A 22,460-nucleotide genomic window follows, 5' to 3' on the forward strand; every position below is an offset into this window, starting at 1 on the left:
TTAAGCACGTACTCAGGGAAGCACGCTTTAAGAGTTCTGGTGTTACTCATGATCTTGAGGAAGAAAGAAGGAAAAAGAAGCAATGAAAAATCCATCTTGCTGTTCCTTTAATACTGAGACTCCAGGAGCCTTAAGTGTGAGCATTTGAAAAGGCAGCCAACAAGGGACTGAAAAATGGGCTTTTCTCTTCTAGAGCCGAGGATCTGGCGGTCATGGAGGTGGAGGAGGAGGAGGAGGAGGGGGACCCTCATTCCTGTCCATTCACTCCTCCTTCCCTCAGGTCGGCGGGTTGTCAGTGGTTGTCTAGCCCTAAAGGGAATGATATCAGATTCTATGGCAGGGCTAACTATTTCTTCTGGGTCTAAATCTACTTTCCCTGCATCGGGGAACCCCAGACTGCAATTTTGAATAAACTCCAAGAGCTTAGACAGCTGCGACTTGCTTACTTCTCTCCTTTACTCCCCTTTTCTGAAAATTGTTTAATTATATCAGTGAGTAGCTTCCTTTCTTTGATTCACTGCGTCCCATGGCGGCCGTTTCCTTCTCTTCTCTTCTCCTGTTCCTAACTGCTCCTCTTATATTGGGAGCCCTGGATCACTGCCCCCCACACCCTGCTCCATCCACTTCCAGGAAGGGAGATCCTGATCCATTCCAAACTCATGTGGCTTTAGGTAAGGGGACTCACCTAGCCGGGAAGCGTCCTGTTCCAGCACCAGAAATGTCACAGGCAACGTCCAGCCTCACTTGAGACTCCAGGCAACAAGAGTGGGTTAAATGAGAAGCTAATATAAGGAACTGAGGAATTGTTGCAAGGCAACAGCATGAAAATGAATATATTTATTATAATTATTGTTGTTATTAATAATCAGCAATGGTCAACAATCATAAACAAGCATTAATTATTAATAACAATTTTAATAACCAAAAATAGTTGTTAGTGACTAATAATAGTTATTGATAATTAATAATTATTGATGGTATTATTAATATTATTCTGTTCTAAAATTATTTTTAATATTGCATTTAATTAATTTGTTTGAATTTTGGATTTGTTAAATTTTATGAATTTGGCTTTCATTTAATTCAATATGATTTCTATTTAAATATTAATAATTCTTTTATTTAAATGTATTCAATTTAATGTAATTATTTCAGATTATTATTATTAGTAGTATTTTTAATTGCCTGCAGTTTTTACTTCTCAGCTGTGGGTGATGCTACACCTGTGTAGAGGGTAAGACACACGAGGGTGTGGTCAGTCTTTAAGAAATGTTTGGGGGGGAAGGGAGAGGAAAAACCAAAAAAACTTCCTTGTAAAAGTCCAGTCCTTTCCCCTCCCCCAGAGGTAAGCCAGTGGCCATGTGTTTTCTAGATGGGGGAGCTGGGTCTTAGGGGTACTTGGTAGGGAGCTCCTCACTGCCAGTGGCTCACCCAACAAGTGCCAGATCTTGAACGTAGGACCTCCCATCTCGAGGTCTGGCTCTCAATCTCCTGAGCTAGCCTGTGTCAACATGGAATCTAGGAATCCCAAACTTGTGGCCTAGTGAGATCTGATGAACCCCAAGTTACAGGACCAGCTTATAGATTGGAGACCCCAAAGCTTGTCCTTGTTCCATGTTCCCTGGGAATCTACCCTGAAGGGAATCCCAAGCTAGCAGTTTCAGACTGAGTGGGAGAGCCTCAGGGAAAGGACCATCCTGGTTGGGTGAGATAAGCCTATGCTAAGGACCCTCTTTGTTTCAGGGAGTCTCCCCTATTGAATCAGACCCTTTCCCAAGAAGATCCACACCTGACCTGGGCTGGAACCACCCTTTAGTATCCATTGTAAGTAGCCCCTTCTCTTATATCCAGGCTTGACTGTATCCTGTCAGTGTAGTTTGAACCCTCCCATTTCCTTGTAGCTCTGGTGATGTCCATCATCTTTCCCTGGCCCTGGACTCCCCAAATGGTCTGGAGGTTCCCCACATTCTTTTTTTCCTCTGAGTCCATCCTCAGTCGGTGGCACTCCCAGGGGTCAGTGACCAGAGCGGCCAGACTCTGTGCAGTCTCGGGGAGCAGCTCTGTTGTGGAGGCCTCCTAGCGCTGAGCCCCTTTAGCCCTTGATTAAGGAGTGATTTTGACTATTTAATAGGTCTGCATTTTTTCTAGTTGACATAATGGAGGTCCCACTGAGACCCGACGTCCCGGCTGCCTGAGCCCTCCCGCTAGCGAGGACCCCGAGACCTGAGGTGCCCCCACAGCCCATTTGGGGCTGGGTCAGGAGTCCGGTTAGCAGAGGGCCAGCTAAGTGGCTCTCGGAGGTAGGACTCGCATCTGGTGTTTGGGAGCGACTCGCTCTTTAATGAAGGGATTGTTAGTCGGGCGTCTGTGGGGTACACAGAGCGGCATCGTCCATAGCCACCCGGGTGCCATTGGACATGGGTAACAGCTTGTCTGTTGTCCCCAAAAAGTGGGGGCGATCAGCAGCCCGAAGAACCCTCTAGAAATACGGCCGTGAGTTACATGGTATCGAAGTGTGGACCTGATGGAGGCAAGTATTTAGGTAAATGGCCAACAGGGACAAAGACCAATCTGAAGGGAAGCTGGCCATGATGGGGTTCATTTTAGGAGGAAAAGATTGTCTCTGCAGTCTGTTTTAAGCAACGCAGGTCGAGAGACTGAAGAAGACACAAGAGAAGTCTTCAACCAATGGCTCGAGGAAGGCACCCGAAGAAGAACCAGGTCAGAGCCGGGAGAAGGGTAAGAACCAGAGAGAGGTAAGGGCTGGAGAGCAGGGCAGAGGCGGGAAAGGTTGGCTGAAAGCTTAAATGGGAAGCTTGAGCTGGAGTGAGAGAGCCCGAGTGTTCCATTGAGGGTCTGAGTAGCTGCTTTAAATTGGTTAATAGACAGTTTCTTCGTGAATTAATGCCATGGCCTGAGGTTTAAATGCTTATAAAGTTTGTGGAAAAGCTCATAGAAGCTGAAGAACTGAATTCCTGGATTTCTTCTCAAAATTTTCTGGAGGCTTTTGCTTATATTGTATGCCTAAATGTTATGGGGGTCAATGTGGATGCCAAAATGTTATGGGCAGGAAGGATACCCTTGGGGTTTGGGAAGGATACCTTTTGCAAACATGCAAGACTCCAAAACTTAGCTTAAAAACAAAAAGAGAAATTTATTAATTTAGAAAGTAATGTTGAGAGTGGCCAGGAGGATAGCAAGGTGGGACAGCAAGATGGGGAGCAGTTCCTTTGGAGGACAGCATGGGTGGAAAGGCTGTCTCCCAAACGACATCAGTTCTGGGGTTTATATATTCTTTAGATTCTATGTCCTGGTGTGGACATTACTTGGAGAGTGTTAGTCCCTCAGGCATTTGGTGGGGTGAGGTGGTCATCTGGCTGGGGGTCTGCCTGGATGCATAAAGATTCATCTCTTTGTCCACCTTAAATCTAGAGGACAAAGAGGGTAAACATCTCAGGAGCCTATGTGGGGTCACTGGGTGTTTCTAGGTTAAGAGTCACAAGGATGCAAGGGCAAGGGAGTTTCCCTGGTAATAGTTCCCCTGGGTTTCTGGGGTACAGTGCCCATGTCATCTCCCCCCTCTCCTAATATGTAACAGAAAAGGGACAGTGGTCTCTGTCTTCTGTAACTTCTTCACAGCTGAGAATGGGCATAAAGTATTCCCTGCCTCTGGTAGGAGAGAGAGGTATTGACTGTAGGGTCCAGAGCATCAGGCTGGGATATTTGCCAAGGTTATGGTGGCATCTGGCATCTGGGTGACTCCCATGAGTGCTTTTACCCTAGAAGCAACTAGAGAGATGAATCAGAGAATTATAAGTACAGCTGGCTGGGTATGCATGATTTAAAACATAGAAGAAGACCCAAACTTTAAGGAGAGAAATAGTTATGGCCAGGTAGTTAAGAGCTAAAGTAAAAGGGGTTGAAGATAACAGGGAAGGAAAGGCTGTGGGCACAGGGTCTTAGGGACATGTCCTCAGTGAGTGCCTGGGTCCTAGGTAGCTGGGAATCTGCTTGGAGATGTGAGGGATGTCCAGCGACTTTTTCCCCTGATGGGCAGACAGGTCACAAGGGCAGAGTCAGCCCCTAAGATAGAAGTTTAGAAACCAAGACTGGGGCAAACACTAGAACACCAGATAGAAACAGAGAATAAATAGAGTACAATAGCAATTGGTATTACACATTTGCATTTGGGCATCTTAACCAACAGACTCCATCTTCAGAAATCATCTTCTGACAGGAATAGATCCCTTTAGGAAATCGGATTCCTGAGTTGTTTGCAGAGTTGGTATGTGATGTTTCTGTTAAATAGTATCCCTTTGCAAAGTACACATTAACTATAACATCTATAAACACTTGAGTAACAATATTTTACAGATTAATTTCTTTACTCCAGATTCTGGGGGAAATTCAAGAGAGCTTTAAGCTATTCCAAGCTCAAGATCCAAACTTCTGCTGTGGTAAATTAAGGCTACAAATACAAGCCATCAATTAATAAACTTCACCTACTTCTCAAAGTATGTTCCCTAACAGTTTGAGAATGTTCAATTATTAACCTAATAGATTGTTTGGGGAAATGGAAACTTTAATTTTCCAATTTGTATTATCTGCTGATTATGGGAATTTGCCACAAAGGAAGAAGGCCCAAAAAGGGAAAATATCTCCTCATGTCACAAAGGACACAGTGAGTGGCTTCATGTACTAAGCAAGGCTGTCACTGCCATTATTGTTTCACTCAAGGATTAGCAGCCTAGATGGTCAGAACTATTGCGGGATGTTCTCTGTCCTTTGTGTACTTTGCCACCATTAGATCCCAGAAGCCTTTTTTTCCTTAAAGGACAAGTCTTACCCATTTCAGCTGAGAGAAGTTCTACTTATCAGCAGTCCAGAATCAAATTTCCATACCCTCAAACAAGCTTTTCTGACTATTTGCTCTCTCTATGGATTCCTTAAAGCCTATGAGTCTACATTATAGCAATTATTCTTACATATTTTGGCAATAATTAATTTATCACAATTTAGTCATAAGACCTGAACAGGAATGTTGAATTGATTAGCTCTACAGTAAATACATATCAGGGATAGATCATATCCTAACCTTAGGCCATCTGAAGGAACTAAGACAATATCAGTCAGGAATCTCTAAGGAATTTTCAGAGAAATTCCAGAATTATTTGTGATTTTCCAAAACTACATACACAAACCTGCATACTCAAGCTTTATGGACTTTAGTAGATCAAAGTCCCTCCTTCTTCTGAATTCAAACCCAACATACCTTCTCTACTTTCTCTTTGACTTGCTTTTACCATCATAAGTCAAACAAACATTCTATTGGTATCACTTCAATTGCTAATTGGTAACCCAAAAGAATTCTGATTTAAAGGATTATATCATTGAAGCATCTTTAGCATAGGGCTCATCCATTATAAATTTCAGTTCATAGAACAAATTGGTAAACTGAGGTAACCACTGATTATTGAACAAAATCTAAGGTAGAGTCAGGTTTACAATGAGCTTGTTTATATCCAAACAATACTTAAAATACATATTTCAACAGCAACTCACATAACATTAAAAAATTTTTCATAAAGCATTTAGTATTTCAGGACCTATTTTAAATTTAGAGATCTGAAACCTTTTAAGGACTGTAAACCTTAAAGCAAGCCTTTTGACAAGCAGGTTGATTATTTTCACGACCAAGAAGTTAAATATAATAATAAAGTTAGTCCAACTTTAATACACTGGGATGAAACCCATTGAGATGAAAACCATTTGATAATTTTAAACAAAAATCGATTTTTGGTAAGTTTAAACACTGCTAAAACCTATTTTACAAAACTGATCCATGGCTTTTCTATACAAACTGAAATTTCACTGTCTGACAAAATTAAAATTAGGTTGTCATTTTTTAAACCCATATAAATACATGATCACAATTTTGAAATAAAATACCAATAAATACCTCTAATAGACAGATTTTAAGCATTACTTCCTTCTGGCTAGCAGACAGGGAAAGGAGATTTATCAGGTCTTCTTATCTCTCCCTGTTTATCTCAAAACAGAAGATAATTAATAGGTTGCTCTACAAGTTGAAAAAAAACTTAGTTTTAAAAGTGTAAGACATTTAAAAATCCCCCAAATATGACTTTCTCACCAGTTGTCTCTCTGTTCAGAATCAGCCCCTTCCTCTCTGCAGTAGAGGAGAAGGTAGATCTGATCAGTGAACTGATAACTTCCAGGTTTCCCGTCTCCACCTGGATTTCTCGGCAGGCCCTTGCCTTAAAATCTAAGTAAGGAGTAGATTTTGGAGAACTGGGAGCCAAATTTAGGGTGAAAAAAAAGCCAATTTCCCCATCATTTTTTTCCTTGATGTTGCTCAGCTATTTAGTGGTAGTCTCTCAGTGACTGAGAATGACAATGATAAATAGCTCAGCTATTTAACATGAGAGAAAACAAACAAACAAACAAATCCAACTGAATTTTCTCTCAGGCTACTTAGACTTGATCCCTTCCCAACAGGAAAGACCTGCAAGCATGCTTCTCCTTTTGTCTTAATTGGGTTGGCTAGTCCCTATCTGGCTTGACCTCAGGCTGAAAAAAATGGTATTACAAATTTAGGGTGCCATGGATAGGCCATGCCTCTTGCTTACCAATGATGTAACGTGGTCAGTCAACATTACATTACAAAAAGAAATTGACTACTTTTTCTTTAAGCTGTTTAGTGCCAATTTTTTCCAATTTTTAAGAATACACCCCAAAGGGAAATCTTGGGGTTCTCTCTGTCTCTGTCCCATTGAGATGTGGGATGGCCAATTCCACACCGGAGGGTCAACAACTGTGAGTCCACAGAGGTTGCCCGACCAAGAGCACTCAGTTTTAACACCGAGGCGGTAAGACTTCCCACACACCAGAACGTCTTCCAGTATAGAAGAGGGAGCCGACAGATAGACCCCAAACTCCAGAGGCCAGACTGATCTGGGGCCGATGGGAGAGAGAGCATGAAAGAGTTCCCACAAAGATATCACCCAAAAGATGGGGGTTTCAGGAGTCAAAGTAAAGGCTCCTTCCTACCTGAGAAGCTGTGTCCTCATGGATTATCCGGATTACAGAGTACAGGAGTAGCTTTTAGGAGAGCCAAAAACATTGGGCGTTAAAATGTTATGGGGGTCGATGTCAGTGCCAAAATGTTATGGGCGGGAAGAATACCTTTTGCAAGAATGCAAGACTCCAAAACTTAGCTTAAAAATAAAAAGAGAAATTTATTAATTTAGAAAGTAATGGTGAGAATGGCCAGGAGGATAGCCAGGTGGGACAGCAAGATGGGGAGCAGTTCCTGGGAGGACAGCATGGGTGGAAAGGCTATTCCCCAGACAAGATCAGTTTTGGGGTTTATATACTCTTTAGATCCTATACCCTGGTGTGGACATGACCAGAATGTTAGTCCCTCAGGCATTTGGTGGGGTAAGGTGGTCATCTGACTGGGGTCTGCCTGGAGGCATAAAGATTCATCTCTTTGTTCATCTTAAATCTAGAGGACAAAAGAGGGTAAACATCTCAGGAGCCTAGGTGGGGTCATTGGGTGTTTCTAGGTTGAGTCACAAGGATGCAAAGGCAAGGGAGTTTCCCTGATAATAGTTGGCCTGGGTTTCTGGGGTTCAGTGCCCATGTCATAAAGGATTTGTTAGGTGGAGACTTGGCCAATAATTTTAATTGCCAATAAGTTCAAATGCTGGTGATTTAAACATTAGCAAATAATGTCTGAAAGTTGTTAACAATGAATTCCTCCACAAAGCTGAAGAGGTGAGCCTGTAGCTGTGATCTGCAGATGGGAACATCCAGCAGGAGGCAAAAGAAAGTCCAGAAATTCTTAACTTTAAGGTCTACTTTTTCTTCCCAAAGTTTTGGTCTGGTTAATGTGTGAAATATTGTGTATCAAGTGCAGTTAATGTTGGCAATGAGATGCATTTGATTCTAGGTACTAACTTGGTTATTTGAGGGCTTCATTTCACATTTTTTTTCCAAGCTGTTAATTGCTTTCAAATAGCAAGGTTTTTTTTTTATATGATTAATGTGTGTGTGAGTTCTGGAGTAAAGAAATTTCATTTTAGGATGGTGAACTACAGACCTAACTGGTCATTGAATTGTTGTAAATGACAATAAATATTGGGGAAAGGCATCTCTTTAAATCATAAGGAAACCCTGAACATTTTTAAATGACCAACAAATTCCCTCTCTAGGAGCAGCTTTAGCCTTCAGCCAAAGTGGTTTTTGAGGCAAGGCTAAAAGAAAGGCAAATTTGGAGACAAAAGTAAATTAGAGTGAACATAAAAAAGGGAAAGGAATTGTTGAGGTATTCAGTTAAAGGTAATTTTTAAGCTTTCTTCAGTAACCCTAAATTTTTGTGTTTGGGAAAAAAATAAATTTGAGTTTTTGAAAAGGTAAAATGATCCTGAACTGTAAGCTGATTTTTGGAATTTTTAAGATAAATTTCCAGAGTGCATCCATTGCAACAGATAGGTTTTTGTTTTAAAGGACCAGCAAATACTGATAATGAATTTTACTTTTTGAGTGGGGAGAACTAATGGTTTTGTGATCATTATTTCTGATTATCTTTGGCACATGACAGCTAAGAGAGAAGGGAATTTCTCACCTGGGAAACTCTTCAAGAAATTTCTAGGAATGCCCTGGATTTTACTACCCCAGTTCTGGAGTGCAGGTGAGGGATTAAAGCCTATTAAAGTTTTACCTCAAGACGTTTCTTAGGAGCCAAAAGCCTGGACCAGATTTTCCTGCAGCCTTGAATTTGAAGAGTTCCTGAAGATGACATCTATTGAAGTAGCCCCCAAAATGGCAAAGATGGAAAAATTAAAAGTAAATGAAGCAGATGGGCCCCTGTCAGCATTTTTCAGGGAATAGACCTGGCTTCCTTCCCCCAGGAAGTCCAGCTGTTTATGCAGACAGCAGACCAGTCTCTACTTAGCTTGGGGGTGAGAATTAGAAAGGGCAGGAAGACAAAGGAATTTCAGGAATATCAAACAGGTCAGCAAGATAACATGGCCAGCTAAGAGCTAAGTGACTTAATAGATGTGAAAGTAAATAGCACTAAATAACAGCCCCCACATAAATCTGAGGATTGTCTCCTCATCAGACCCCAACCCCACATTACTGTGATAAGGTTTGTTTGATTAAGAACCTATGTGTAAAACGAAATACCTCTGTATCTTGTAACCCTATATACACTGTCTCTTAATGTTAAACTGACACACTTTTCCATTACGGAATTCTGTCCCAACTGTAGATTCTTTATTTGATCTTTTATTAATAAATCGTGGTTCCAATAATTGAAATTCTGGGTGTTGGAACTCACTTGTGAAGTGTACCACTTCACTATGAGAAATCCAAAGGAGCCCCTAAGATACGGAATACAGATGAGTCTTGTTTCTCATCATTTTCATTGACTTTAGAAATATTTCTGTAGCAGACATGAACAGGCCATTTTATTGCCCCTGAGAATTCTGTTTCCCCTGAGCAAAGTCCCTTTAAGTAGAGAACCTGGAAAGGACAGAGCTAGTCCCCAGATCCAGTTGAAGTAGGAAAGTTTAAATCAGAGCATTTTACCTGGTTAAGAGGTTTGAAACTAACATCTGTTCATTGGAGAAGTTGCAGCAAAGATTCCAGAGTGCTAGTTTGTCTCAAAGTAGTATCAGAAGAAGTTAGGAAGAGAATGATGGAGCCTAGAAATGATTGTTAGTAATAGAAGATAAATTTATTTTAAATCCGGAGCCTGGCTTGAGAAGGCCATCTAAGGGTGAACTGTATGGGAAGATAATGGGGAAAAGAAATGCACTGGAGGAAATTGGTTACTGATACAGTCACAAGGGCGAATGGAAGGGCTGAGTTTCTGTCAAGCTCTACAGATGGCTGATCATGGCCCATTTACACTTGGCATTAATAGTCTAAATTATGGAAGCTTTTCTTTTTTTTTTTAGTTACTTTTTTTAAAGTTACTTTTAAGTTACTATCAACTTTTCTCCTATTAATAGCAAATTTTCTGTAATCCTATGATGAAAGGAGCCTCAGGAAGACAAAGTGTAGAATATGGAAATTGTGGAGGCAGATAGAAATTTTAGCCATTATTGTTATGGGGTGCAGATGTGTACCCCTGGGGTTTGGGAAGGATACCTTTTGCCAGAATGCAAGACTCCAAAAATAGCTTAAAAACAAAAAGAGAAATTAATTAATTTAGAAAGTCATGTTGGAGAATGGCCAGGAAGATAGCCAGGTGGGACAGCAAGATGGGGAGCAACTCCTGGGAGGTGTAAACCTTAAAATTTCTTAGACTTATAAATGTTGGAAATTTCACCATTGGGAAATTTCATACTTGAAAAATTTCCTACTGATAGTCTATTGGAATGTGAACCCCACCCCCTTGGCATGGGAGGGTCCTTCTCCTCCCTACTTAAGATTACTTTAGGACAGAAACCTTTTGCTAAACAATGGAAAGGGCTTTGACCTATGCTTAAGCATAGAACAGGAATTTCTTTGAGTCATGATTGATTTTAGAATTGATACAATAGAGATACTTGGAATGACAGAACCAGGTCTTGGAACTTCCAATCTCCACCCTGCTCAGGGTAACAGGATTTAGGAAGGGCTGTAGCAAAGGATCAAGATTTAATTATTTGAGAATATGACCTTCAACATACATGTGCAAAGCCACAGACCTCTGGGCGGTCCTGGGTTAAGCTAGAGCCACCATTGGCACAGGGAAGACATGGACAGTGATTGGTAGATGTGAGAACTGAGGGGAGGGAACTTGGATGGTTTCCTTAAAGATAGTGGGGTCTGAGGACTGGGAGGGGGTTGGAGAGGTTTTTGCTCTGAGAGGTGCTCTGAGAAGCTTGCTCTGAAGGAAACTGGAGGTGGAGGCCCCTGAGACTGTTTCTCCATTTTGGTCACGTGAGTGATAGGGACTGATCTCTTTTCTTTGCCTCAGCTATCTAAGGGCTTGGGCCTTTTGGCCCAGCCTAAACAGAAGGGGTATTTAAGCCCTATTCCCTTCTCTCTCTCTCTCTCTGTCTCTGTCTCTGTCTCTGTCTCTCTGTCTCTCTGTCTCTCTCTCTCTCTCTCTCTCTCTCTCTCTCTCTCTCTCTCTCTCTCTCCTCTCTATCTCTATCTCTAATACCTTTCTTCATCCTGTTTGTAATTAAACTTTATAAAAGGTTGACGGCTGACTTGAGTTTTCATTTAGGAATTACATAGCTGAATTCCTTGGTGACCTTAAATTAATATATATCAGTCTTTTAAAGTGATTTCCTTGTCACAGAGGACAGCATGGATAGAAAGCTGTTCTCCCCAGGACATCAGTTCTGGAGATTTTGTACTTTTTCCAACAGACAGCGCTAGTCACTGAGGCATTTGGTGGGTTGGGGTGGTCATCTGACTGAGGTCTGCCCGGAGGCATAAAGATTCATCTCTTTGTCCATCTTAAATCTAGAGGACAATTAAAGGAGGGTAAACATCTCAGGACCCTGGGTGGGGTCATTGGGCGTTTCTAGATTAAGAGTCACAAGGATGCAAAGGCAAGGGAGTTTCCCTGATAATAGTTGGCCTGAGTTTCTGGGGTACAGTGCCCATGTCAGAAATATTTTTATTTTGGGGCCACAAACAGAAGGAAGGGCCACTTCCAGATTTACAAAGTCCTGAATAGCCTGAGATGTGGATTCTGTTTTTACCTTTATGCTTCTATAGTTTGTAGGGTTGGTTTTTTATGATTATTTCAGTAGTGTGTAAATTACCTAATTTAAAATTTGTGTGGAAAAGACATTACTAGAATATAATAAGATAGGATTGCAGATTTAAGGTTAGCAGCGTGGATAATCCTGTAGTGAGGGACATGGGCACTGTACCCCAGAAACCCAGGCGAGCTATTATCAGGGAAACTCCCTTGCCCTTGCATCCTTGTGACTCTTTTTTTTTAAACCCTTACCTTCCATCTTGGAGTCAATACTGTGTATTAGTTCCTAAGGCAGAAGAGTGGTAAGGGCTAGGCAATGGGGGTCAAGTGACTTGCCCAGGGTCACACAGCTGGGAAGTATCTGAGGCTAGATTTGAACCTAGGACCTCCCGTCTCTAGGCCTGGCTCTCAATCCACTGAGCCACCCAGCTGCCCCCCATCCTTGTGACTCTTAACCTAGAAAGGCCCAATGACTCCACCTAGGCTCCTGAGATGTTTACTCTCTTTTATCCTCTAGATTTAAGATGGACAAAGAGATGAATCTTTATGCCTCCAGGAAGACCCCAGTCAGATGACCACCTCACCCCACCAAATGACAGAGGCACTAACACTCTCCAAGTCACACCCACACCCAGACATAGCTTCTAAAGAGTATATAAACCCCAGAACTGATGTTGTCTGGGGGACAGCCTCTCCATCCATGCTGTCCTCTTGGGGGAACAGCCTTTCCTTTCATGCTGCCCTCCCAAGGAATTGCTCCCCATCTTGCTGTCCCACCTGGCTATCCTCCTGGCCACTCTCAACATTACTTTCTAAATTAATAAATCTCTTTTTTGTTTTTAAGCTAAGTTTTGGAGTTTTGCATTCTTGCAAAAGGCATCCTTCCTGAATCCCAAAGGGATCCTTCCTGCCCATAAAATTTTGACACCCAATGTTTTTGGTTCTCCTGAAAGCTACTCCTGTACTCCGGATCGTCCACGAGGACACAGTTTCTCAGGTAGGAAGGAGCCTTTTCTTTGACCCCTGAAACCCCCATCTTTTGGGTGATATTTTTGTGGGAACTCTTTTGTGCTCTCTCTCCCATAAGCCCCAGATCAGTCTGACCCCTGGAGTTTGGGGTCTATCTGTCGGCTTCCCCTTCTGATATTAGAAGACGTTCTAATGTGTGGAGAGTCCCGCCTCAGTCTTGAACTGAGTGCTCTTGGTCGGGCAACCTCTGTGGACGCATAGTTGTTGACCCTCTGGTGTGGAATTGGCCATCCCACATCTAAATGGGACAGAGACAGAGAGAACCTCGAGATTCCCCTTTGGGGTATATACTTAAAAATTGGGGAAAATGGCACTAAAGAAAAAGCAACCAATTTCTTTTTGTAATGTTGACTGGCCACTTACATCCTTGGTAAGCAAGAGGCATGGCCTATCCATGGCAATTTTTTTTTCAGCCTGAGGTCAAGCCAGATAGGGACTAGCCAATCCAATTAAGATAAAAGGAGAAGCATGCTTGCAGGCCTCTCCTGTTGGGAAGAGATCAAATCTAAGCAGCCTGAGAGAAAATTCAATTGGGTGTTTTTGTTTGTTTGTTTCCTCTCATGTTAAATAGCTGAGCACCATAAAAAAAAAAGATGAGGAAATTGACTTTTTGGTACTTTGAGAAGTAGGTGAAGTTTATTAATTGATGGCTTGTATTTGCAGCTTTAATTGAAGTTTGGATCTTGAGCTTGGAATAGCTCAAAGCTCTCCTGAATTTTCCCCAGAATTTGGAGTAAAGAAATTCATCTGTAAAATGTTACTCAAGTGTTTATAGATGTTATAGCTGATGTGTACTTTGCAAAAGGATATTCTTTAACAGAAACATCACATACCAACTCTGCAAACAACTCAGGAATCCGATTTCCTAAAGGGATCTATTCCTGTCAGAAGATGATTTCTGAAGATGGAGTCTGTTGGTTAAGATGCCCAAATGCAAATGTGTAATGCCAATTGCTATTGTATTAATTTTCCTTGTTTCTATATCCCTAGTCTTGGTTTCTAAACTTCTATCTTAGGGGCTGACTCTGCCCTTGTGACCTGTCTGCCCATCAGGGGAAAAAGTCGCTGGACATCCCTCACATCTCCAAGCAGATTCCCAGCTACCTAGGACCCAGGCACTCACTGAGGACATGTCCCTAAGACCCTGTGCCCACAGCCTTTCCTTCCCTGTTATCTTCAACCCCTTTTATTTTAGCCTTTAACTACCTGGCCATAACTATTTCTTTCCTTAAAGTTTGGGTCTTCTATGTTTTAAATCATGCATACTCAGCTAGCCAGACATATAACTCCCTGGTTCAGCTTGGGGAAGCAGTAGCCAAAGTGGGCCCCTCTATGTGTTGGGTCTATATGAAGCACCCCCAAATTGGAGAGAACCCCAGGCCTCTAGCCCAAGGTCTCAGTGCCTCTGAGGTGTATCCAAGACCTGGGGCCTTGAGGAGATTAGCAACCACTCCAGTTTTGGCTACTCCCCCGTGGGATATGTGGACCTTGTATTTGTAACCTTGTCATCTCTTTAGTTGCTTCTAGGTAAAAGCACTCATGGGAGTCACCCAGATGCCAGATGCCACCATAACGTCGGCAAACATCCCAGCCTGACACTCTGGACATGACCTACAGTCAATATCTCTCTCTCCTAATGTTAGGCAGGGACATCTCTACGCCCATTCTCAGCTGTGAAGAAGTTACAGAAGACAGACCGCCATCCCTTTTTCCTTTACATATTAGGAGAGGGGGGAGATGACATGGGCACTGTCCTCTAGATTTAAGATGGACAAAGAGATGGATCTTTATGCCTTCAGGCAGACCCCAGTCAGATGACCACCTCACCCCACTAAATGCCTGAGGGACTAACACTCTCCAAGTCACATCCACACCAGGACCTAGCATCTAAAGAGCATATAAACCCCAGAACTGATGTCGTTTGGGAGACAGCCTTTCCACCCCTGCTGTCCCCATGGGGGAACAGCCTCTCCTTTCATGCTGTCCTTCCAAGGAACTGCTCCCCATCTTGCTGTTCCACCTTGCAATCCTCCTGGCCACTCTCAACATTACTTCCTAAATTAATAAATCTCTTTTTTGTTTTTAAGCTAAGTTTTGGAGTCTTGCATTCTTGCAGAAGGTATCCTTCCCGAACCCCAAAGGGATCTTTCCAGCCCATAACATCGGGGCAGGTAAGAGTACACTCCCCCAACCCTAGGGGCTCATCGTAGAGAACTTATTCCTTGGCACGTCTGCCAGCGTGGAAATTTTACACACTCACCATCCAAAGGTGCTCCTTAGGACGTGTGGGGTCCTCAGAGGACTCAAACCTCTGTTGTCCCAAGTGCAACTTGGGGAGGGGGCCTCCAACCACCCCGAAGTTCCTATCCCAAGTCCAACTTGGGCAGGGGGCCTCTAACCACTCCACAGTTCCTACTGAGCACTCTTAACAAATCCTTTAGAAGGGAAATCTCTCAATCTCTCAAAACAACACTTGCACTTCCCAGCCTTTCTGGCCTGTACCCTCTCGGGACTGGACAGTTCCTCACTCAGAAACAGGTGAAAGGGGGTCTTAATGGATTGAACTTCCTGATCCAGACTCTCCTTCCCCATACAACATTTACACAGTCAAGCACACTCAGATTTCCCTTCAGGGATTCAAGTACCTTTACCACTGTGTAGTCCAAACTTCTGGAAACTCCTGGGGCCTCTCGTAGGACAAGCCCCCAAATGTAATGTCCGATTCTGGCTCCAATTCCATGGAGGACACACACACACGGTAATGCAACACACAAGAGGTACTTTATTAACCAAACTATAGCTTGGGACTCAGCACCAAAAGGGCTGGCCCTGAGTCTGCGATTTGCAGGCTTTTTATACCCTTCTAGGGTAAGGGGAGTACAGAGGAATTCCTGGGGTGGGGGGAGTGAACAGGAACTCCTGGGGCTGGGGTCCTTATCAGTTCCTGGCATATGTCAGGAGGGGGAAGGACAAGAATTCCTGGAGTCAGGGTCTTGATGGCTCCTTTTAACGTATGGTCTGGCCGATGACCTAAGTCAGGTCAGGGAACCCTGGGACAACATATCCTTGTGAAACCTGAGATAATATATCATTCTGAACCTACATAAATAAGGATATGCCATTTTTAGTTCTTGGAATAAGGGGCCCATTAGAGTATCATCTGGAGGGCAAGTTCCCATAATATCAATCTGTTTCTTCAGGCAATGAAGAGCCATTCAGAGCAATGGGAGGAGGAGAATCAGGAGACAGAGAGAAGATGTATATGAAGGCTGCAGCTTTGTTAAGAGCCTGGAAAACGTGGGGGTAAAAAAGCACATTTAAGTAGCTCCATCTGGAACTCTGGGAGACACTTTGGGGAAGATAAAAGGCTGCTCCTGAAGCTGACCAGGTTATCTGTCCCTGGCAATGGGGTCTGAATCAGGAAAGAGCATAAAGTGCTCCACCATTCTGACCCAGATGACTCTCCAACCTCCTCCCCCTCACCTTTCTCCCTCCCCCAAACCCTCCCCACTGCATGGTGTCATCAAGCAGGACCCACAGAGAGGAAGGAGAAGTAAAACTGGTCAGAGAGGCTCTGGGTGGGGACACAGTGCAGAGCTGGCCCTGGTGTCATCCTGTGCCTTAGACCAGCCCCAGGTCAGCCTCAGTCCCTTTTCCCACCAGCCTCTGGGAACACCATGACTCCTGCCCTCTCAGTCCTGCTGTGCCTGGGTGAGTCCTCAGCATCCCCCACTCTAGAGGAGACTTTAGCCACCATCAAGTCCTACCTGCCCCTCCCCCCACCTACCCTGTGCTGAGGAGGAAACTTTCCTCCAGAGAAGGGGAGTGACAAGTCTAAGGTCACACAGCAAGGATGGGGTTGAAGCAGAGAAGCTGGGACTCTTAGAGGGGTCTTCTGGGCTCCAGCCTTCTTCCCTGGCAGCAGCCCTAAGCCCTGGCCCTGAGCTGTCTCTCTCCTTCCTGTGGGGATGCTGGGAGGGGAGCTGGGAGTAATCAGGGTCTTCTCTGCCAGGGTTGTGTCTGTGCAAAAGGACAAGGACCCAGGCAGCAGGTGAGTCCTTCCCCCCACAATGCCCCTCCCAGAGGACACAACTGACCCAGGAGAGGGAGCTGGGGGAGGTCTGGGCTGGGCTGACAGTCTATAGAGAGGGGACCTGGGGTGGGGGTGGGGCTCCTACAGAAGGGGATCCCCTGGACCTAACAGCTCTCCTTCCCTTCCAGACAGACTCCCCAGACCCTCCCTCAGGGCAGAGAATGGCTTTTTGGTGCCCCATGGGGGAGCTGTGACCCTCAGGTGCAGGGGATCATGGGAGGCTGTAGAGTGGCTGCTGGAGAAAAAACGAGGATCTGGATGGTCAGAGATCAAAACTGTGAGACAAACTGGAAATGAGAGCGAGTTTTCCCTCCCATCTGTGACACCACATGATGCTGGGACCTACCAGTGCCTCTACAGACATTCATCCTACAGGTGGTCAGACCGCAGTGACCCCCTGGAGCTGGTGGTGACAGGTAAGGCAGATCCTCCCCCCAGGCAGGGCTGGCTCAGGGTCTCCACAGCTCTGGGTCCCTCCCCAGCCCAGCCTGGCCCCGAGTGTCCCTCTGGCTCTGCCCTTCCTGGCTTCTCCCCTGTGTCTGCCTCTGCTTTCCCTCTGGGGTTGGCAGAAGAGGGGAAGAACCAGCATTTTTGTAGCACCTACTATGTGCCAAACACATTATCCTTGTTGTCTCATTGGATCTTCACAACAACTCTGCCAGGTCAGGGCCAGTGTGATCCCCATTTTACAGATGAGGAAACTGAGGCAGAGAGGAAGTGAGGTACCGAGGATCACATAGTTGGGATGGCTGGATTTGAACTCGGGCCTTCCTGACTCCAGACCCAGGACTCTCTCCACTGCCGCATGAGCTTCTTCACTCAGCTCCCACCTTGGAGTCAGACAGGAGGCAGGAGAGACTCAGCTTGGACTTCAGGAGACCAGACAGAGCTGGGGGCTCCCTGGGGATAGGTCAGGGCTAGTGAGGCATCTCCCAGAGCCAGGAGAGAGCAGAGGGTGGAGCTGCTGCTGCCCAGGACCCTCTCCCAGCCCAGACCTGGAGCAGAGTGTTGAGGGGGATCAGGAGGCACAGCTGAGCCTCTTCCTCTCCTGCTCAGCCTGTTCCTGGCGATCATGTAGGTTCCCTCCCCCTCCTTACCATCTTCCCCCCCCCCCCCCCCATTCCTGGCCCCAGAGCTGTCCAAGGTCTTTCTCTCCCCTCACACACCAGACATTTCCTCTCTCAGAGCTGAACCTCCCAGCCCAGCCCAGGCCTCCTCCCAGCCTCATCTGCCCCCTCCCTGCCCCAGGGCTGCTCCAGCTCTAACTCCAGGCTCTCCCCTCCCCCCCCCAGGCCTCTATGCCCCGCCCTCCCTGGCAGCCCTTCCCCGCTCTGAGGTGGTCTCAGGACAGAACGTGACCCTGCAGTGTCGGTCAGAGCGATGGCATAACTGGTGCGCCCTGTGCAAGGATGGAGAAGAGATCAGGCGGGGCAGGACCCGGAGCCATGGAAGGGGGTGTCAGGCTGACTTCCTCTTCCCTGCTGTGAATCTGACCCAGGAAGGCACTTACCGATGCTTCAGCTTTTATAGTTCTTCCCCCTCTCGGTGGTCCTCCCCCAGCGCCCCCCTGCTGCTCCGGGTCTCAGGTGAGGCAGCCCCAGCCCCCCCCAGCCCCGCCCCCCCTCTCCCCGGTTCTCTCTCTGCCCTGGGGCTCCTCCCTGCCTGCTCAGGCCTGTCCAGGGGACCCCAGAGGCCAGGAGGGCTGGGGAAGAGGAGGCTCAGAGGGAGGGCACTGGGGCATCCTCAGAGAGTAGACAGTGAGGCCTCTCCTCATGACCCCTCTAGACATCCCCATCAGCAGCCCATCCAGTCCTGTGGGTCCCAAGTCCAGACAATTTTCTATTCAGCATCAGGAATAGGTTTGAGGAGGTCAGTGGAGGACAAGAGGAGGCCATAGCAGGCCTGAGGTGGGGAATGGGGATATGGAGGGAGGGGAGGCATGTTAAACACCCCCAGATTCCCTCCACCTCCTTCTCTCCCTGTTCCAGGCACCTAGAAGGGTTTTAACCTCCCCCAAAGCCCTGGGAGTCCCACAGCTCTGATGTCCCCCCACCCAAGGAGTTATTACTTGCTCTGAGGGCAGGGTGGGGCTCTCTCTCTCTCTCTCTCTCTCTTTCTCTCTCTCTCTCTCTCTCTCTCTCTCTCTCTCTCTCTCTCTCTCTCTGTCTCTCTCTCTCCCTCTCTCTCTCTCTCTCTCTCTCTCTCCCTCTCTCTCTCTCTCTCTCTCTCTCTCTCTCTCTCTCTCTCTCTCCCTCCCTCTCTCTCTCTCTCTCTCTGTCTCTCTCTGTCTCTCTCTGTCTCTCTCTCTCTCTCTCTCTCTCTCTCTCTCTCTCTCTCTCTCTCCCTCCCTCTCTCTCTCTCTCTCTCTTTCTCTCTCTCTCACTCTCTCTCTGTCCATTGCAGTCCACCTTCTCTCTGGGCTAGAACTGAGCCCCTGTTTCTCAGGGGAAACCAAGGCAAGAGGAGGGCTGGAGGGAAGGGACAGAGGAATCACCAGGCTGGGGAAGAAGGAAGAACAGGGCTGGCCAGGGAGGGGGGAAGATGGGGAAAAAGAGGGACAGAGCAGCCCCCACCCTTCTCCCTTCTCTCCCTTCCCCAGGAGCCCCTGACCCCTCCCTCTCCTCACCCACACAGCCATAGCTGGAACTAGGGAGCTGGGGCTCTGCTCCTCCCTGGCTTCCCCAGTATGGGAGGGGCATCTCTCAGTCACCCCAATTCCCATAAGCTGGAAGCACCAGAGGGCCCTCCTCCCCCTCCTCCCTCCTCTGCCCAGCACAGCTTCCCTCTGATCCAGCAGAGTCTCAGGGTTCAGGCTCCAAGGCAGGGGGCAACCTACAATCAGCCAGGAGAAGGAGCCCTGAGGAGGATTCAGAGGGTCCCTCCCTGCCACAGCAGCTCCTCCATTCTTCTTGCTGGGTCCCTTCCTGTCCCCAGATTCCTCTAGGAGCTTAGAGAGGGTCACAGGACTCACAGGAGCATCAAGTCTCAGAACTAGGCCAGGAGAGGTCCTGAGCTCAGGCCCATTTGACAGATGGGAAATCTGTGAGGCCCACAGAGAGGAGGGACTTACCCAGCATCCCTCACCCAGCAAGTCTGGGCACAGCTGGGCTCACACCCATCTCCAGACCCTCCAGCTCTCCAGGCCTCTCTGGAAACCCCTGCAGAGCCCCTAACTCTGTCCCTTCCTCATCCCCAGAGAACTTCTCTACAAGTCCCAAGTCTGAGAATGGGCTCTCAGGTGAGTACCTGGAGTATCCCCAACAGAGAGTGGAGGGAGGCAGGGGGGCTGATATCCTATCCTGAATCTCCTCTTTCCCACCAATCCTCCTAAACATCTTTTTAATTCTTCTCTCCCTCCTCTGGGGCTTTGCCCAGGCTGTGCCCCCTGCCTGGAATGCTCTGCTTCCTCACCTATTCCTCTTACTATGCAAAGGTGTCTCTGAGACTAAGCTTAGGAGTCACCTCCTACAGGAAGCCTGTCCTGATCTGCATTTTGTTCCATTCTGCTATTATTAATGATCAAATTCCTCAGAGGATACCAAGTTATTTTTATTAGGGATAACAGAGCATTGTAGGAGAATGTGAGCAACTGAAGGGCAAAAATTATTATTTTTTGTATCGTCTTGGCCTGGCCTGGCATAGGATCTAGCCCCAGGTGGGTGAGTCATAGAAGTCTGGAGAACTGAATGACTGAGGGAGCCTGGGGGGGTCCCTGAGGACAGGGCTGGGTCTCCTCCCCTCACACTGGGGCATCTCAGACCCCAGGGCTGGGTCTCTCTTCCCCTTGGACTGGGGCCTCCACAAACATCAGTATTATTCTGTCTCCCCCAACCTTTGTCTTCCTCCTTGGCTTCCTCAGGTCTCTCCAGCCTCCAAGCAGGCATCCTGGTGGGCATCTCAGCCTTCCTCATCCTGACCTTCCTCTTCCTCTCTCTCCTTTGCCTTCACCGCCATTGTTATCAGCCCAGACTGGGTGAGTTCTTGGGATTGGGGGGCCCCCCTGGTAGAGGGTCTGATGGGCCTGAGCTGGACCCCCTAAAGCCCGACTCCCCCCCTCTTTACAGGGAAAGGGGACAGAGAGACAGACATCAAGATGACCAGGAGGTAGGGGCCCTGACATACCCCACATTCCTCGTAGACCACCCCATGTAATGGCCCCCCTTCTCAACCCCCCCAACTTTCTGTGTCTTCCTCCTCCACAGATCAGAACAAGCTGGGACCACCCTAGAGGAGACCGTGTGTAAGTGAGAGGAACGCTGGGCAGGAGGGCAAAGCCTGCCCTGGGGAGAACCGTGGTCCTGGCCCCTCATCCGTTCTCTTGTCTCCAGATGCTGCTGTGAATGAAGACAAACAGACAGAGGAGGCTGGACAAGAGGACACGGCTGTGAGTCAATCAGATCTCTCCTCCTTTGCCTGACATTCTGAGGTCACACGGCTGGAAGGGCTGCTCGGTTCAGCATCCTTGCCCCTCCTGCCCCTCCTGCCCCTCCTGCCCCTCCTGCCCCTCCTGCCCCTCCTGCCCCTCCTGCCCCTCCTGCCCCTCCTGCCCCTCCTGCCCCTCCTGCCCCTCCTGCCCCTCCTGCCCCAATGCCCCCTCGGTCCCCTCACCTCCTCCTGCTTCCTCTCCTCCTGTCAGGCTCTCCAAAGAGAAGCCCCTCAGGAAGTGACCTACAACCAGCTGGACCACAGGAGCCTCAAGTGTGGGGCTGAGTCACAATCTGGCCCAGTGGAGCCCAGTGTCTATGCTGTCCTCCAGTGAGCTTAGCCCAAGCCCAGAGGACCAGACGAAGGAGCTGCTCCTTCATCCATTCTCCCTCTGCTTCCTGAGGGCAGACCCTGTCCTACCTCATCCGCAGGACACCCTGCCATTAGCATCTCGGCTTGTCACCCCACGAGGAAAAGCAGAAATACAAGGCTCCCCTTTACCCTCTGAGTGAGTTCTGAGCAGGGTTCCAGGAAGAGAGAAGTTTAACAAGTCAGGAAGGACTTTCAAATGAGCCTCCTCCTTCCCACCCGGATTTACTGCCTGTTTCTTTATCTCTGTAATTGGATTGTACCTTCTGTAAAACCTTTGGGGGCTTCCTTGGTCTGGAGGACATCCTGAAACCCCCAATGATGTGTTAACTTATAATAAACGGGTCAGGGACAAGCTGATCTCGGCCACTCTTGTCTCCCTGCCTGACTCCACACTAGATCTGTCTCTGGCTCTCTTGTCTCTCATTCCCTCTATGCAGCTCCATTCCCTGGCTTAAGCCCATTTCCCCAGTCCATTTCCCAGTCTTTGGCTTCCCTTCTAGGGTATTAGAATCCATGTGGATCTTTGAGGGGGCTGGAACGTTTCACTGTGGGACGCTGGCAGAGAAAGGACTTTCCTCTGCATAGAATGTGCCCCCTGGAATGCTGGGTCCCCCAACAAACACTGAGGGGCCCAACGATGACTACAAATTGGGAATTTTCTGGGTCCTCCCCACAATAGATCTGCCATTACACTGTGGAGGGGAATATCCTGTATAAGAGGGGGCAGAGCCTACTTACCTCTAGAGGGGAGGGGGAGGCTGGCCCTCATGGGAGGAGGGGGATTGTCTGGGCCCCCCAGACCCCCAA

At 47.0% G+C, this 22,460-nt stretch overlaps 1 protein-coding gene across 1 annotated transcript in view; it reads left to right on the forward strand.

The window, feature by feature from the left end:
- LOC130454011 (leukocyte immunoglobulin-like receptor subfamily B member 5) overlaps nucleotides 1-22,048 on the forward strand; it is a 72,476-nt gene extending 50,428 nt beyond the window's left edge. Inside the window, exons 2-7 of the mRNA XM_056796666.1 lie at nucleotides 20,053-20,094; nucleotides 20,716-20,829; nucleotides 20,921-20,960; nucleotides 21,059-21,096; nucleotides 21,185-21,240; nucleotides 21,493-22,048. Coding sequence (XP_056652644.1) covers nucleotides 20,053-20,094; nucleotides 20,716-20,829; nucleotides 20,921-20,960; nucleotides 21,059-21,096; nucleotides 21,185-21,240; nucleotides 21,493-21,615 — 413 coding nt within the window. The 3' untranslated portion in view covers nucleotides 21,616-22,048. The remainder of the gene's footprint in view (nucleotides 1-20,052; nucleotides 20,095-20,715; nucleotides 20,830-20,920; nucleotides 20,961-21,058; nucleotides 21,097-21,184; nucleotides 21,241-21,492) is intronic.
- The last annotated feature ends 412 nt before the right edge of the window (nucleotides 22,049-22,460 follow it).

Source organism: Monodelphis domestica, chromosome 4 (assembly GCF_027887165.1).
Source record: "Monodelphis domestica isolate mMonDom1 chromosome 4, mMonDom1.pri, whole genome shotgun sequence".
Classification (NCBI taxonomy): Eukaryota; Metazoa; Chordata; class Mammalia; order Didelphimorphia; family Didelphidae; genus Monodelphis; species Monodelphis domestica.